Here is a 17949-nt window from a genome sequence, read left to right as displayed (position 1 = left end):
GGGATGTGGCTCACCCAGGCCGATGCTGCTGTTCTCCAGCAGGTACCCCCCCCATTGCCATGCGGTTACCATGGGTTACCATGGGGATACCCTCGTTACCATGGGGTTGCTATGGCGATACCCCCGTTGCCATGGCAACCAGGGATGCTGTCTCACCCAGGCCGATGCTGCTGTTCTCCAGCAGGTACCCCCACCCCGTTGCCATAGGGTTACCATGGGGATACCCCCGTTGCCATGGGGTTACCATGGCGATACCCCCGTTGCCATGGCGATGGGGATGCAGCTCACCCAGGCCGATGCTGCTGTTCTCCAGCAGGTACCCCCCCCGTTGCCATGCGGGTACCATGGGTTGCTATGGCAATACCCCCGTTGCCATGGGGTTGCTATGGGGATACCCCCGTTGCCATGGCAACCAGGGATGTGGCTCACCCAGGCCGATGCTGCTGTTCTCCAGCAGGTAGCCCCCGTTGCCATAGGGTTACCATGGGGATACCCCCATTGCCATGCGGGTACCATGGGTTACCATGGGGATACCCTCGTTACCATGGGGTTGCTATGGTGATACCCCCGTTGCCATGGCAACCAGGGATGCTGTCTCACCCAGGCCGATGCTGCTGTTCTCCAGCAGGTAGCCCCCCATTGCCATGCGGGTACCATGGGTTGCTATGGCGATACCCCCGTTGCCATGGCGATACCCCCGTTGCCATGGGGTTGCTATGGTGATACCCCCCGTTGCCATGGCAACCAGGGATGCTGTCTCACCCAGGCCGATGCTGCTGTTCTCCAGCAGGTAGCCCAGGTGGTCGAACATGGAGCGCTGGTTCTGGCGGCTGATGCGGCAGAAGTAGCACAGGAACCGGCAGCAACTGGTGACCATCTTGGGGAACCGGATCTCCTGCAGCGGGAATACCGGGAATGGGACTGGGAATACTGGGAATGGGGTTGGGGATACTGGGAATGGGACTGGGAATACTGGGAATGGGACTGGGAACACTGGGAATGGGGTTGGGAATACTGGGAATGGGGTCGGGATACTGGGAATGGGGTTGGGAGTACTGGGAATGGGACTGGGAATACTGGGAATGGGGTTGGGAGTACTGAGAATGGGGTTGGGATACTGGGAATGGGACTGGGAATACTGGGAATGGGGTTGGGGATACTGGGAATGGGGTGTGAGTACTGGGAATGGGACTGGGATACTGGGAATGGGGTTGGGAGTATTGGGAATGGGGTTGGGAATACTGGGAATGGGACTGGGAATACTGGGAATGGGGTTGGGAGTATTGGGAATGGGGTTGGGAATACTGGGAATGGGACTGGGAATACTGGGAATGGGGTCGGGATACTGGGAATGGGACTGGGAGTACTGGGAATGGGACTGGGAATGCTGGGAATGGGGTTGGGATACTGGGAATGGGGTTTGGGATACTGGGAATGGGACTGGGGATACTGGGAATGGGACTGGGAATACTGGGAATGGGGTCGGGATACTGGGAATGGGGTTGGGATACTGGGAATGGGACTGGGAATACTGGGAATGGGACTGGGAATACTGGGAATGGGGTTGGGATACTGGGAATGGGGCTGGGAATACTGGGAATGGGGTTGGGATACTGGGAATGGGACTGGGAATACTGGGAATGGGGTTGGGAATACTGGGAATGGGGTTGGGAGTACTGGGATTGGGGTTGGGAGTACTGGGATTGGGGTTGGGGATACTGGGAATGGGGTTGGGATACTGGGAATGGGACTGGGAATACTGGGAATGGGACTGGGAATACCGGGAATGGGACTGGGAATACTGGGAATGGGGTTGGGAGTACTGGGAATGGGACTGGGAATACTGGAAATGGGGCTGGGAATACTGGGAATGGGGTTGGGGATACTGGGAATGGGACTGGGAATACTGGGAATGGGGTTGGGAGTACTGGGAATGGGGTTGGGATACTGGGAATGGGGTTGGGAATACTGGGAATGGGGTTGGGGATACTGGGAATGGGGTTGGGAATACTGGGAATGGGGTTGGGAGTACTGGGATTGGGGTTGGGATACTGGGAATGGGGTTGGGAGTACTGGGAAGGGGACTGGGAATACTGGGAATGGGACCGGGAACAATGGGAACACTGGGAAAGGGGTCAGGGATACTGGGAATGGGGTCAGAACACCAGGAATGGGGTTGGGAATACTGGGAATGAGACCAGGAATACTGGGAATGGGGCTGGGAACACCAGGAATGGGGTCGGGAACACCGGGAATGGGGTCAGGAACACCAGGAATGGGGTCGGGAACACCGGGAATGGGGTTGGGAACACCGGGAATGGGGTCGGGAACACCAGGAATGGGGTCAGGAACACCGGGAATGGGGTCGGAACACCGGGAATGGGGTCAGGAACACTGGGAATGGGGTTGGGAACACCAGGAATGGGGTCAGGAACACTGGGAATGGGGTCGGAACACCGGGAATGGGGTCAGGAACACTGGGAATGGGGTTGGGAACACCAGGAATGGGGTCAGGAACACCAGGAATGGGGTCGGGAACACCGGGAATGGGGTCAGGAACACCAGGAATGGGGTCGGGAACACCGGGAATGGGGTCGGGAACACCGGGAATGGGGTCAGGAACACCGGGAATGGGGTCAGGAACACCAGGAATGGGGTCGGGAACACCGGGAATGGGGTCAGGAACACCGGGAATGGGGTCAGGAACACCGGGAATGGGGTCGGGAACACCGGGAATGGGGTTGGGAACACCGGGAATGGGGTCGGGAACACCAGGAATGGGGTTGGGAACACCGGGAATGGGGTTGGGAACACCGGGAATGGGGTCGGAACACCGGGAATGGGGTCGGGAACACCGGGAATGAGCTCACCTTGGACTCGCCGCCCCCCAGCACACTGACCATCACCTGCATCACAGTCTCATGCATCCCCAGCGCCCGCATCAGGTTCGGGTGCTGGTAGAAGACCTTGTTGTTCATGATGTTCCTGGGGGGCACAGGGGGGTTATGGGGTGTCCATGGGGATGGGGGGGAAAGGGAGGCCCCTATTGGGTACCCGAGGGATGTGCAGAGACCCCATTGGCTACCCAAGGGATGCTCAGCTCCCCCATTGGCTACCCAAGGGATGCTCAGCTCCCCCATTGGCTACCCAAGGGATGCTCAGCTCCCCCATTGGGTACCCAAGGGATGCTCAGCTCCCCCATTGGCTACCCAAGGGATGCTCAGAGCCCCCATTGGCTACCCAAGGGATGCTCAGCTCCCCCATTGGCTACCCAAGTGATGCTCAGGGATGCTCAGCTCCCCCATTGGCTACCCAAGGGATGCTCAGGGTACCATTGGGTACCACCCCCCCCATCCCCATACCCTATACTCTGTATGAGCAGATCCTCCTCCTCAGGCCCCATTGGGTACCAAGGGATGCTCAGCTCCCCCATTGGCTACCCAAGTGATGCTCAGCTCCCCCATTGGCTACCCAAGGGATGCTCAGCTCCCCCATTGGCTACCCAAGGGATGCTCAGCTCCCCCATTGGCTACCCAAGTGATGCTCAGCTCCCCCATTGGCTACCCAAGGGATGCTCAGAGCCCCCATTGGCTACCCAAGTGATGCTCAGCTCCCCCATTGGTTACCCAAGGGATGCTCAGCTCCCCCATTGGCTACCCAAGTGATGCTCAGCTCCCCCATTGGCTACCCAAGGGATGCTCAGCTCCCCCATTGGCTACCCAAGGGATGCTCAGCTCCCCCATTGGCTACCCAAGGGATGCTCAGCTCCCCCATTGGCTACCCAAGGGATGCTCAGCTCCCCCATTGGCTACCCAAGGGATGCTCAGCTCCCCCATTGGCTACCCAAGTGATGCTCAGAGCCCCCATTGGGTACCACCCCCCCCATCCCCATACCCTATACTCTGTATGAGCAGATCCTCCTCCTCAGCCCCCATTGGCTACCCAAGGGATGCTCAGGGATGCTCAGCTCCCCCATTGGCTACCCAAGTGATGCTCAGCTCCCCCATTGGCTACCCAAGGGATGCTCAGCTCCCCCATTGGCTACCCAAGGGATGCTCAGGGATGTCATTGGCTACCCAAGTGATGCTCAGGGATGCTCAGCTCCCCCATTGGCTACCCAAGGGATGCTCAGGGATGTCATTGGCTACCCAAGGGATGCTCAGGGATGCTCAGCTCCCCCATTGGGTACCAAGGGATGCTCAGGGATGCTCAGGGATGTCATTGGCTACCCAAGGGATGCTCAGCTCCCCCATTGGCTACCCAAGTGATGCTCAGAGCCCCCATTGGCTACCCAAGGGATGCTCAGCTCCCCCATTGGCTACCCAAGGGATGCTCAGGGATGTCATTGGCTACCCAAGTGATGCTCAGGGATGCTCAGCTCCCCCATTGGCTACCCAAGGGATGCTCAGGGATGCTCAGCTCCCCCATTGGCTACCCAAGGGATGCTCAGCTCCCCCATTGGCTACCCAAGGGATGCTCAGCTCCCCCATTGGGTACCACCCCCCCCATCCCCATCCCCATACCCTATACTCTGTATGAGCAGATCCTCCTCCTCCGGCCCCATCTGCACGATGAGCAGGGAGCGGATCTGACTGAGGCTCTCGAGCAGGGCGATGGCATCGGGCACGGAGCGGGCGCTCAGGGCATAGGCTCGGGGCAGGGCACGCACCAGTTCTCCCAGTGCATCATACTGGCGGTGCAGGAGGCTGAACATGGAGCGCACCAGCTCCGGGCTCTGGATGAAGGATTCCTGAGCCCAGTGCACCATGGTCTGGGAGATGAGGGTCTGGAGGGAGCCTGTGGGGGGAATGGGGTTAATGGGGTGATGGGGACATGGGGGGTAATGGGGGTGATGGGGACAGGGGGGTGATGGGGACAGGGGGGTGATGGGGGTAAAGGGGGAAATGGGGACGGAGGTGATGGGGGTGATGGGGGGAATGGGGTTAATGGGGATATGGGGGTGATGGGGACATGGGGGTAATGGGGGTAATGGGGGTGATGGGGGTAATGGGGTTAATGGGGACATGGGGGTGATGGGGTTAATGGGGGTGATGGGGACATGGGGGTGATGGGGACATGGGGGTAATGGGGATAATGGGGTTAATGGGGGTAATGGGGTTAATGGGGCTGGGATCAATGGGGATGCCCTGACCCCCCCCCCCTCCTCACTGGGCGCAGGGGGCTCCTCGGGGGGGGGGAGGGGGCTGCTCCTCCTCCTTGTGCCCCCCCCCGCGCCCCAACACTCTGTGCACCAGCCCCAGCAGCCGCTGGCCTAGAGACGCATCTTCCTCCTCCTCCTCTTCCTCCTGCGGCAGCTGGATCCCTATGGGCACAATGGGGGGTCCTTATGGGGGGGTCTATGGGGGGGGTCTATGGGGGTCTATGGGGGGTCTATTGGGGGTCTATGGGGGGGTCTATTGGGGGTCTATGGGGGGTCCTTATGGGGGTGTCTATGGGGGGTCTATGGGGGGCACAATAGGGGGTCCTTATGGGGGTGTCTATGGGGGGTCTATGGGGGGTCCTTATGGGGGTGTCTATGGGGGGTCCTTATGGGGGTGTCTATGGGGGGTCTATGGGGGGCACAATGGGGGGGTCCTTATGGGGGGGTCTATGGAGGGTCTATGGGGGGCACAATGGGGGGTCCTTATGGGGGTGTCTATGGGGGTGTCTATGGGGGGGTCTATGGGGGTGTCTATGGGGGGGTCTATGGGGGGGTCTATTGGGGGTCTATGGGGGGCACAATGGAAGGGTCCTTACGGGGGTGTCTATGGGGGTTCCTATGGGGGTTCCTATGGGGGTTCCTATGGGGGTTTTTATGGGGGTTCCTATGGGGGTTCCTATGGGGGTTTTTATGGGGGTTCCTATGGGGGTTCCTATGGGGGTGTCTATGGGGGTTCCTATGGGGTTCCTATGGGGGTTCCTATGAGGGTTCCTATGGGTGTTCCTATGGGGGTGTCTATGGGGGTTCCTATGGGTGTTCCTATGGGGGTTCCTATGGGGGTTCCTATGGGGGTTCCTATGGGGGTTCCTATGGGTGTTCCTATGGGTGTTCATATGGGGGTGTCTATGGGGGTTCCTATGGGTGTTCCTATGGGGGTTCCTATGGGGGTGTCTATGGGGGTTCCTATGGGGGTGTCTATGGGGGGTCCTTATGGGGGTGTCTATGGGCGTTCCTATGGGTGTTCCTATGGGTGTTCATATGGGGGTGTCTATGGGGGTTCCTATGGGGGTTCCTATGGGGGTTCCTATGGGGGTGTCTATGGGGGTTCCTATGGGGGTTCCTATGGGTGTTCCTATGGGGGTTCCTATGGGGGTTCCTATGGGGTTCCCCACTCACCACAATGGGCCAGGAGGTTGTTGTGGAATTCCTGGAGCTCATCCCGGATGTCCTCAGGTACTGGACACTCCTCCTCATCCAGCCCATCCTTGTAGTGCAGCAGCATATTCACCTGGGGCAGCAATGGGGTCAGCACCTGCACATCCCATCCCATCCCATCCCATCCCATCCCATCCCATCCCCATCCCCATCCCATCCCATCCCCATCCCATCCCATCCCATCCCATCCCATCCCCATCCCATCCCATCCCATCCCCATCCCCATCCCATCCCATCCCATCCCATCCCCATCCCATCCCCATCCCATCCCATCCCATCCCATCCCCATCCCATCCCATCCCATCCCATCCCATCCCATCCCCATCCCATCCCATCCCATCCCATCCCATCCCATCCCCATCCCATCCCCATCCCCATCCCATCCCCATCCCATCCCATCCCATCCCCATCCCATCCCATCCCATCCCATCCCCATCCCATCCCCATCCCCATCCCATCCCCATCCCATCCCATCCCATCCCATCCCATCCCATCCCCATCCCATCCCATCCCATCCCATCCCATCCCATCCCCATCCCATCCCCATCCCATCCCATCCCCATCCCATCCCATCCCATCCCATCCCCATCCCATCCCATCCCATCCCCATCCCCATCCCATCCCCATCCCATCCCATCCCATCCCATCCCCATCCCATCCCATCCCATCCCATCCCCATCCCCATCCCCATCCCATCCCATCCCCATCCCATCCCATCCCATCCCATCCCCATCCCCATCCCATCCCATCCCATCCCCATCCCATCCCATCCCATCCCCATCCCATCCCATCCCCATCCCATCCCATCCCCATCCCATCCCCATCCCATCCCCATCCCATCCCATCCCCATCCCCATCCCATCCCATCCCATCCCATCCCATCCCATCCCCATCCCATCCCATCCCATCCCAATCCCATCCCATCCCATCCCATCCCCATCCCAATCCCATCCCCATCCCATCCCCATCCCATCCCATCCCTATCCCATCCCATCCCATCCCATCCCCATCCCATCCCCATCCCAATCCCATCCCATCCCAATCCCATCCCATCCCATCCCCATCCCCATCCCATCCCCATCCCATCCCCATCCCATCCCATCCCATCCCATCCCATCCCATCCCATCCCCATCCCCTCCCTCACCTGCTCCTGAGGGGGTGAGCGGAACTCGCGGGTCCTCCTGGCGGTCTCGGCCGCGCTCATGGTTAGCGCCTGCATCAGGCGCTGGTAGCGGCGCCGCTGGTCGCGCTGCAGCCGCTGCACGTGCTGAGCCGCGAACCACACCAGGGACTCCACGCGGTGCTGGAGCTCCCGCGAGCAGAAGAACTGCAGCAGCTCACACATCTGCAATGGGACATATGGGGTGTATGGGGTATGGGGTGTGGGATACAGGGATATAGGGATATGGGGTATGGGAGATGGGGTGTGGGGTATGGGATGTGGGGTATGGGATAGGGGATATAGGGATATGGGATATAGGGATATAGGGATATGGGGTATGGGATATGGGGTATGGGAGATGGGATGTGGGATAGGGGATATGGGGTATAGGGATACAGGATATAAAGATATAGGGATACAGGATATAGGAATATAGGGATATGGGATATAAGGATATGGGATATAGGGATATAGAGATATGGGATATAGAGATATGGGGTATAGGGATATGGGATATAGGAATATAGGGATATGGGATATAGGGATATGGGATATAGGAATATAGGGATATGGGATATAGAGATATGGGATATAGGGATACAGGGATATAGGAATATAGAAATATGGGGTATAGGGATATGGGATATAGGAATATAGGGATATAGGGATATAGAATATAGGGATATAGGAATATAGGGGTACAGGAATATAGGAATATAGGGATATGAGAATATGGAATACAGGGATATAGGGATATACGAATATGGAATATGGGATAGAAGCATATATGGATACAGGATATGGGGACATGGATATAAGACACAGGAATATGAGATGTAGGATATGGAGATATGGATATAAGATACAGGGATATGAGATGTAGGATATGGGGATATGGATATAGGATACAGGGATATAAGATATGGGATACGGATATAGGGTACAGGGATATGGCACATGCACATCAGCCCCCCCTGGATCTCACCTGCAGCTTGACAGACTCAGGCAGCTTCATCTGCAGCAGCCCCTCCTGAGGACCTTCATCCTCCTCCTTCTCCTCCTCCTCTCCCTTCTCCTTCTCTTCCTCTTCCTCCTTCTCCTCTTCCTCCTTCTCCTCTTCCTCCTCCTCCTCCTCTCCAGCCTCAATCGCCTTCCTCCTCCTCTCCTCCTCCTCCTCCTCCTCCTCCTTGCCCTCCCCAAACACCCTTGGCTCTATCATCCTCAGCACCTTCCTCACCTCCTCATCCTCCAGCGCCCCCAGCTCCAGCAGCGCCGACACCAGCTTCAGCACTGGGACCAGTTCAAACTCCACACTGCCCCCTATGGGATCCCTGACCGACGGCCCCGCTCCCTCCACCGCCTCCGCCAGCATCCCTATGGCGCGAGCTCCCAGTTCCCCCAGTGGGATCCAAGGGCTCAACTGGTTGTGTCCATTCCCCGGCGCTAGGATAAAACAGGGCTCAGCAAAGCGCGGCCTAGGCCGGAGACAGACCCCGCGAGCGACGCCGGGTACGCGGGTACCGCCGGCGGACAGCGCCACGCGCGCGGCGTCGTCCGTCACCGGCACGATGAACTCGGCGCTCATGGCGCTCATGGCGCGTCGCGGCGCGTCCAGGTGCATGGCGAGGAGGAGGTCGTAGTAACCGCAACGCAAAGGGCCTGGGAGCTCAGTGCAGGCGATGGAGAAGAGCAGCTGGGCCTGGTCCACGTGGCTGCAGAGCGCGTGAGCCACGCGGGTGTTGCCCAGCGCGCACACCGCGCGGTACAGGCGCAACGTGTGGTGTTGGAAGCGCTGCAGGGAGGGGTCTTCCCATAGCTCCAGGATGTCCATGGTTCTGGGGGGGGAGGGGGTTAGGGGTGGGAGGAATGGGGGTCAAGGGGGACATTGGGATCAGTGATGCTCAAGGGTATCCATTGGGAGCAATGGGGTTAAGGGGGGTTGGGAGCAATGGGGGTCAAGGGTATCCGTTGGGGTCAATGGGATCAATGGGGTTAAGGGGGGTTGGGAGCAATGGGGTTCAAGGGTATCCATTGGGGTCAATGGGATCAATGGGGTTAAGGGGGGGTTGGGATCAATGGGGTTAAGGGGGGCATTGGGATCAATGGGATCAGTGGGGTTAAGGGGGGGTTGGGAGCAATGGGGTTCAAGGGTATCCATTGGGATCAATGGGATCAATGGGGTTAAGGGGGAATTGGGAGCAATGATGCTCAAGGGTATCCATTGGGATCAATGGGGAATCAATGGGGTTAAGGGGGGGTTGGGAGCAATGGGGTTCAAGGGTATCCATTGGGATCAATGGGGAATCAATGGGGTTAAGGGGGGCATTGGGATCAATGGGGTTAAGGGGGGCATTGGGATCAATGATGCTCAAGGGTATCCATTGGGATCAATGGGGAATCAATGGGGCTAAGGGGGGCATTGGGATCAATGATGCTCAAGGGTATCCATTGTCCCCAATGGATGCCCATTGTCCCCAGTGATGCTCATTGCCCCCAGTGATGCTCAATGGTCCCCTATGTGTTCCCATTGCCCCCAATGGTCCCCTATGTGTTCCCATTGCCCCCAATGGTCCCCTATGTGTTCCCATTGCCCCCATTACCCCATACCTGTCCTCCTCGGGTACATGCAGAGCCATCATGATGCAGGGCTCAGTGCACTGCAGGCTCCAGCCCAGTCTCTCTCCCAGTCTCTCCACCTCAACACTGAGGCTCTCACTGGGCAGACGGCTCCAGGTCAGGGGGGTCAGGACCTGCACCCCCAGACGGGGGGGACATTGGGGCTCCGGGTTCCCCTGCTCGCTGCTGAACAGAGCTGCTGACAGGGGCAGGATGTTCTGGGGGGCAATGGAAGTCAATGGGAGTCAATGGGACTCAATGGGAGTCAATGGGGATCAATGGGAGTCAATGGGAGTCAATGAGGATCAATGGGAGTCAATGGGACTCAATGGGAGTCAATGGGGATCAATGGGAGTCAATGGGAGTCAATGAGGATCAATGGGAGTCAATGGGAGTCAATGGGGGACATTGGGGCTCCGGGTTCCCCTGCTCACTGCTGAACAGAGCTGCTGACAGGGGCAGGATGTTCTGGGGGGCAATGGAAGTCAATGGGAGTCAATGGGGATCAATGGGAGTCAATGGGAGTCAATGGGGGTCAATGGGAGTCAATGGGGGACATTGGGGCTCCGGGTTCCCCTGCTCGCTGCTGAACAGAGCTGCTGACAGGGGCAGGATGTTCTGGGGGGCAATGGAAGTCAATGGGAGTCAATGGGAGTCAATGGGAGTCAATGGGAGTCAATGGGAGTCAATGGGAGTCAATGGGGATCAATGGGAGTCAATGGGGATCAATGGGAGTCAATGGAAGTCAATGGGGTCAATGGGAGTCAATGGGAGTCAATGGGAGTCAATGGGGATCAATGGGACTCAATGGGACTCAATGGGACTCAATGGGGGACATTGGGGCTCCGGGTTCCCCTGCTCGCTGATGAACAGAGCCGCTGACAGGGGCAGGATGTTCTGGGGGGCAATGGAAGTCAATGGGAGTCAATGGGGATCAATGGGAGTCAATGGGACTCAATGGGAGTCAATGGGAGTCAATGGGAGTCAATGGGGATCAATGGGAGTCAATGGGGTCAATGGGAGTCAATGGGGGGCAATGGGAGTCAATGGGGATCAATGGGGTCAATGGGAGTCAATGGGGATCAAGGGGGGCCAATGGGAGTCAAGTGGAGTCAAGGTTCCCCCATAGACCCCAAGGGTGCCCCATAGACCCCAAGGTCCCCCATAGACCCCAAGGACCCCATAGACCCCAAGGTCCCCCCATACACCCCAAGGGTGCCCCATAGACCCCAAGGACCCCATAGACCCCAAGGACCCCATAGACCCCAAGGACCCCATAGACCCCAAAGCTCCCCCATAGACCCCAAGGCTCCCCCATAGACCCCAAGGCTCCCCCATAGACCCCAAGGACCCCATAGACCCCAAGGACCCCATAGACCCCAAGGCTCCCCCATAGACCCCAAGGTCCCCCCATAGACCCCAAGGACCCCATAGACCCCAAGGCTGCCCCATAGACCCCAAGGCTGCCCCATAGACCCCAAGGACCCCATAGACCCCAAGGACCCCATAGACCCCAAGGCTCCCCCATAGACCCCAAGGACCCCATAGACCCCAAGGACCCCATAGACCCCAAGGGTGCCCCATAGACCCCAAGGACCCCATAGACCCCAAGGACCCCATAGACCCCAAGGACCCCATAGACCCCAAGGCTCCCCCATAGACCCCAAGGACCCCATAGACCCCAAGGGTGCCCCATAGACCCCAAGGTCCCCCATAGACCCCAAGGACCCCATAGACCCCAAGGTCCCCCCATACACCCCAAGGGTGCCCCATAGACCCCAAGGACCCCATAGACCCCAAGGACCCCATAGACCCCAAGGACCCCATAGACCCCAAAGCTCCCCCATAGACCCCAAGGCTCCCCCATAGACCCCAAGGCTCCCCCATAGACCCCAAGGACCCCATAGACCCCAAGGACCCCATAGACCCCAAGGCTCCCCCATAGACCCCAAGGTCCCCCCATAGACCCCAAGGACCCCATAGACCCCAAGGCTGCCCCATAGACCCCAAGGCTGCCCCATAGACCCCAAGGACCCCATAGACCCCAAGGACCCCATAGACCCCAAGGCTCCCCCATAGACCCCAAGGACCCCATAGACCCCAAGGACCCCATAGACCCCAAGGGTGCCCCATAGACCCCAAGGACCCCATAGACCCCAAGGACCCCATAGACCCCAAGGACCCCATAGACCCCAAGGGTGCCCCATAGACCCTCACCTTGAGCTTGCCCAGTTCAAACTGGAGGAAGTTCTGACTGGTTGGGACCACAAAGGCAGCTGGGAACAGCTTCGTGTTGGGTTCCACCTGCAGGGAGCAATGGGATGGAGGCTTGGGATGGGATGGGAATGGGGATGGGATGGGGATGGGATGGGATGGGATGGGATGGGATGGGGATGGGATGGGATGGGATGGGATGGGATGGGGATGGGATGGGGATGGGATGGGATGGGATGGGATGGGATGGGATGGGGATGGGATGGGGATGGGATGGGATGGGATGGGATGGGATGGGATGGGTTAGGGTTAGGGTCAGGGTTAGGGTCAGGATGCCCCCATGGGTGTCTATGGCACCTGGAAGAAGGTGCTGATCTCGGTGCCATTGACCATGAAGCTCAGCAATCCGGTCGCCAGGTCTACCAGGCAGCCAATGACCAGGTCAGTGTGGGACACTCGGTTGGGCTGCCCAATGACCAGGTCCCCTCCCCACACCATGTAACAGTCACTGTGCTTGATGCTGGGGGGACAGAGGGGGGATGGAGGTTGGGATGGGAGAGATCCATAGGGAACCATCTGCATCCCATCCCATCCCCATCCCATCCCATCCCATCCCATCCCATCCCATCCCATCCCCATCCCATCCCCATCCCATCCCCATCCCCATCCCATCCCATCCCATCCCCATCCCATCCCATCCCATCCCATCCCATCCCCATCCCATCCCCATCCCATCCCCATCCCATCCCATCCCCATCCCCATCCCCATCCCATCCCATCCCATCCCCATCCCATCCCATCCCATCCCCATCCCATCCCATCCCCATCCCCATCCCATCCCCATCCCATCCCATCCCATCCCATCCCATCCCATCCCATCCCATCCCCATCCCATCCCATCCCATCCCATCCCCATCCCCATCCCATCCCATCCCCATCCCATCCCATCCCATCCCATCCCCATCCCCATAACATCCCATCCCATCCCATCCCATCCCATCCCCATCCCATCCCATCCCATCCCATCCCATCCCATCCCCATCCCATCCCATCCCCATCCCATCCCATCCCATCCCATCCCATCCCATCCCCATCCCATCCCATCCCATCCCATCCCATCCCATCCCATCCCCATCCCATCCCATCCCCATCCCATCCCATCCCATCCCATCCCATCCCCATCCCATCCCATCCCATCCCATCCCCATCCCATCCCCATCCCATCCCATCCCATCCCATCCCATCCCCATCCCATCCCCATCCCATCCCCATCCCATCCCATCCCATCCCATCCCATCCCATCCCCATCCCATCCCATCCCATCCCCATCCCATCCCATCCCATTCCCATCCCATCCCATCCCCCCCCCTCCAAGCCCCGCCCCCTCCCCCAGGCCCCGCCCACCTCCTGTGCACGTGACCCTGGCTGTCCCCCAGGGTGACGGTGACGCTGCGCACGCGGCTGAGGTCAAAGGTCACCTCGTGCTGCTGGAAGCCAGGGGTCACCCACCCGACCCAGGCGCATGAGGGATCCTGACCCGCGGGCAGGCGGACGCTGAAGTAGTGCTGGGAATGGGATGGACTGGGTTATACTGGGTTATACTGGTGTATACTGGTGTATACTGGGGTATACTGGGGTATACTGGGGTATACTGGGGTATACTGGGGTATACTGGGATGGACTGGGTTATACTGGGATATACTGGGGTATACTGGGATATACTGGGTTATACTGGGATGGACTGGGATGGACTGGGATGGACTGGGATAGACTGGGATGGACTGGGATGGACTGGGATGGACTGGGATGGACTGGGTTATACTGGGATATACTGGGGTATACTGGGATATACTGGGTTATACTGGGATGGACTGGGATGGACTGGGATAGAGACTGGGATGGACTGGGATGGACTGGGATGGACTGGGATGGACTGGGATGGAGACTGGGATGGACTGGGTTATACTGGGATAGACTGGGTTATACTGGGATATACTGGGTTATACTGGGATGGACTGGGATGGACTGGGATGGACTGGGTTATACTGGGATAGACTGGGATAGACTGGGATGGACTGGGATGGACTGGGGTATACTGGGATAGAGACTGGGATGGAGACTGGGATGGACTGGGATGGACTGGGGTATACTGGGATGGACTGGGGTATACTGGGATGGACTGGGATGGAGACTGGGATGGACTGGGATGGACTGGGATGGACTGGGATGGACTGGGATAGAGACTGGGATAGACTGGGAATGACACTGGGATAGACTGGGATACATGGACACACAGACACACAGACCCCCCCCCCCCCCCCCCTTACAGTGGTGCTGTCCCGGATGACGTCAGGGTCATCGCGCTCAGCAGGGACCACATCCTGCTCCAGCCGCGGCACTGATGGGGCCGTGGGGGGGGGAGAGAATGGAACCTTCCGGCCCTTGAACAGGAACCTGGGGGGCAGGGGGGGTCAGACCCACACACCCCATAGATACCCATGGGTCACCCCACAGGTCACCACACAGACCCTATGGGTCACCCCACACCCCCTATGGGTCACCCCATATCCCCTATAGGTCACCCCACACCCCTTATGGGTCCACCCCACATCCCCTATGGGTCACCCCACAGACCCTATGGCTCCACCCCCCCCTTGCTCACCCCACATCCCCCATTGCTCACCCCACATCCCCTATTGCTCACCCCACATCCCCTATGGGTCAATGCCCCCCACATCCCCTATGGGTCCATCCCCCCCCATAGCTCACCCCACATCCCCTATGGGTCCATCCCCCCCCATAGCTCACCCCACATCCCCTATAGGTCCCAGCCCCACACCCCCTATAGGTCCCAGCCCCACATCCCCTATAGGTCCCTGCCCCTCACCCCCTATAGGTCCCAGCCCCACATCCCCTATAGGTCCCAGCCCCACATCCCCTATAGGTCCCAGCCCCTCACCCCCTCCGTGTCTTCCCCTTCTCGGTGGCCGCATCCTTCTCGTTCTCCCCTCCCCCCCCCCGTGGGGCCTCGGGGGGCGGGGCTCCGGGTGGGAGGGGCTGCGCGGTGGGCGTGGTCCCCTCGACGTCATCGGGGCGTGGCCGGGGGGGCGGGGCCGCCGAGCGCCGCAACCGCTCGAAGTCCTCCTCGGGGTCAGGGGCGGGGTCAGGGGGCGGGGCCGGGGGGGCGGGGCCTGGGGGCATCGGGGGCGCGCACCGGAAGCGCGCGTGGAAGCGCACGGGGAGGCTCAGGCGGAGCTGGACAAGCTCCGCCCCCGAGGGGGGCGTGGCCGCGGGCGCGCGCCGGGACAGGCGGAGGGAGGGGGGGGAGTCCGGGGTGGCGTCAACGCGCGTGACCTGCGGGGGGGGGGAGGGGGAGATGGGGGTGAATGGGAGTGAATGGGGATGAATGGGGGTGAATGGGGGTGAATGGGGATGAATGGGGGTGAATGGGGGTGAATGGGGGTGAATGGGGGTGAATGGGGGTGAATGGGATGAATGGGGGTGAATGGGGGTGAATGGGGGTGAATGGGGGTGAATGGGGATGAATGGGGATGAATGGGGTGAATGGAGGTGAATGGGGGTGAATGGGGGTGAATGGGGGTGAATGGGGGTGAATGGGGTGAATGGGGATGAATGGGGGTGAATGGGGATGAATGGGGGTGAATGGGGATGAATGGGGGTGAATGGGGGTGAATGGAGGTGAATGGAGTGAATGGGGGTGAATGGGGGTGAATGGGGATGAATGGGGTGTATGGGGGTGAATGGGGGTGAATGGGGTGAATGGGGGTGAATGGAGTGAATGGAGGTGAATGGGGGTGAATGGGGGTGAATGGGGGTGAATGGGGGTGAATGGGATGAATGGGGGTGAATGGGGGTGAATGGGGATGAATGGGGGTGAATGGGATGAATGGGGGTGAATGGGGGTGAATGGGGTGAATGGGAGTGAATGGGGTGAATGGGGGTGAATGGGAGTGAATGGGAGTGAATGGGGTGAATGGGGGTGAATGGGATGAATGGGGGTGAATGGGGATGAATGGGGTGAATGGGGGTGAATGGAGGTGAATGGAGGTGAATGGGAGTGAATGGGGGTGAATGGGGATGAATGGGAGTGAATGGGGGTGAATGGGGATGAATGGGGGTGAATGGGGATGAATGGGGGTGAATGGGGGTGAATGGGGATGAATGGGGGTGAATGGGGTGAATGGGAGTGAATGGGAGTGAATGGGGATGAATGGGGGTGAATGGGGATGAATGGGGGTGAATGGGGGTGAATGGGGATGAATGGGGGTGAATGGGGGTGAATGGGGGTGAATGGGGGTGAATGGAGGTGAATGGGGGTGAATGGGGGTGAATGGGGGTGAATGGGGATGACTGGGGATGAATGGGGATGAATGGGGGTGAATGGGGGTGAATGGGGGTGAATGGGGGTGAATGGGGATGAATGGGGGTGAATGGGGTGAATGGGGTGAATGGGAGTGAATGGGGGTGAATGGGGTGAATGGGGTGAATGGGGTGAATGGGGATGAATGGGGGTGAATGGGGGTGAATGGGGTGAATGGGGATGAATGGGGATGAATGGGGATGAATGGGGGTGAATGGGGGTGAATGGGGATGAATGGGGGTGAATGGGGGTGAATGGGGGTGAATGGGGGTGAATGGGGGTGAATGGGGTGAATGGGGGTGAATGGGGGTGAATGGGGGTGAATGGGGGTGAATGGGTGTGAATGGGGATGAATGGGAGTGAATGGGGGTGAATGGGGTGAATGGGGGTGAATGGGGATGAATGGGGGTGAATGGGGGTGAATGGGGGTGAATGGGGGTGAATGGGGTGAATGGGGGTGAATGGGGATGAATGGGGGTGAATGGGGGTGAATGGGGTGAATGGGGATGAATGGGGGTGAATGGGAGTGAATGGGGTGAATGGGGATGAATGGGGATGAATGGGGATGAATGGGGGTGAATGGGGGTGAATGGGGATGAATGGGGGTGAATGGGAGTGAATGGGGGTGAATGGGGGTGAATGGGGGTGAATGGGGATGAATGGGGGTGAATGGGGGTGAATGGGGGTGAATGGGGTGAATGGGGGTGAATGGGGGTGAATGGGGATGAATGGGGGTGAATGGGTGTGAATGGGGATGAATGGGAGTGAATGGGGGTGAATGGGAATGAATGGGGATGAATGGGGTGAATGGGGGTGAATGGGGGTGAATGGGGGTGAATGGGGATGAATGGGGGTGAATGGGGGTGAATGGGGGTGAATGGGGTGAATGGGGATGAATGGAGGTGAATGGGGGTGAATGGGGGTGAATGGGGTGAATGGGGATGAATGGGAGTGAATGGGGATGAATGGGGGTGAATGGGGATGAATGGGGATGAATGGGGGTGAATGGGGGTGAATGGAGGTGAATGGGGGTGAATGGGGGTGAATGGGGGTGAATGGGGATGGTTCCCAATGGGATGGGATGGGATGGGGATGGGATGGGATGGGGATGGGATGGGATGGGATGGGATGGGGATGGGGATGGGATGGGATGGGGATGGGATGGGATGGGATGGGATGGGATGGGATGGGATGGGATG

The 17949-nt window shown here is 59.1% G+C and overlaps 1 protein-coding gene across 1 annotated transcript in view; it reads right to left on the bottom strand.

Annotated features, from left to right (window-relative positions):
• Positions 1 to 17949, bottom strand: part of LOC115945910 (ryanodine receptor 1) — a 111665-nt gene that overhangs the window by 55624 nt on the left and 38092 nt on the right. Inside the window, exons 25-37 of the mRNA XM_034072124.1 lie at positions 15329 to 15723; positions 14697 to 14823; positions 13774 to 13934; positions 12727 to 12889; positions 12373 to 12459; positions 10147 to 10373; positions 8525 to 9374; positions 7522 to 7722; positions 6338 to 6449; positions 5177 to 5323; positions 4524 to 4797; positions 2871 to 2985; positions 763 to 895 (exon numbers count right to left, since the gene is read on the bottom strand). Coding sequence (XP_033928015.1) covers positions 763 to 895; positions 2871 to 2985; positions 4524 to 4797; positions 5177 to 5323; positions 6338 to 6449; positions 7522 to 7722; positions 8525 to 9374; positions 10147 to 10373; positions 12373 to 12459; positions 12727 to 12889; positions 13774 to 13934; positions 14697 to 14823; positions 15329 to 15723 — 2992 coding nt within the window. The remainder of the gene's footprint in view (positions 1 to 762; positions 896 to 2870; positions 2986 to 4523; positions 4798 to 5176; positions 5324 to 6337; positions 6450 to 7521; positions 7723 to 8524; positions 9375 to 10146; positions 10374 to 12372; positions 12460 to 12726; positions 12890 to 13773; positions 13935 to 14696; positions 14824 to 15328; positions 15724 to 17949) is intronic.

Source organism: Melopsittacus undulatus, chromosome 24 (genome assembly GCF_012275295.1).
Source record: "Melopsittacus undulatus isolate bMelUnd1 chromosome 24, bMelUnd1.mat.Z, whole genome shotgun sequence".
Classification (NCBI taxonomy): Eukaryota; Metazoa; Chordata; class Aves; order Psittaciformes; family Psittaculidae; genus Melopsittacus; species Melopsittacus undulatus.
This window is presented reverse-complemented; position numbering and strand designations above follow the sequence as displayed.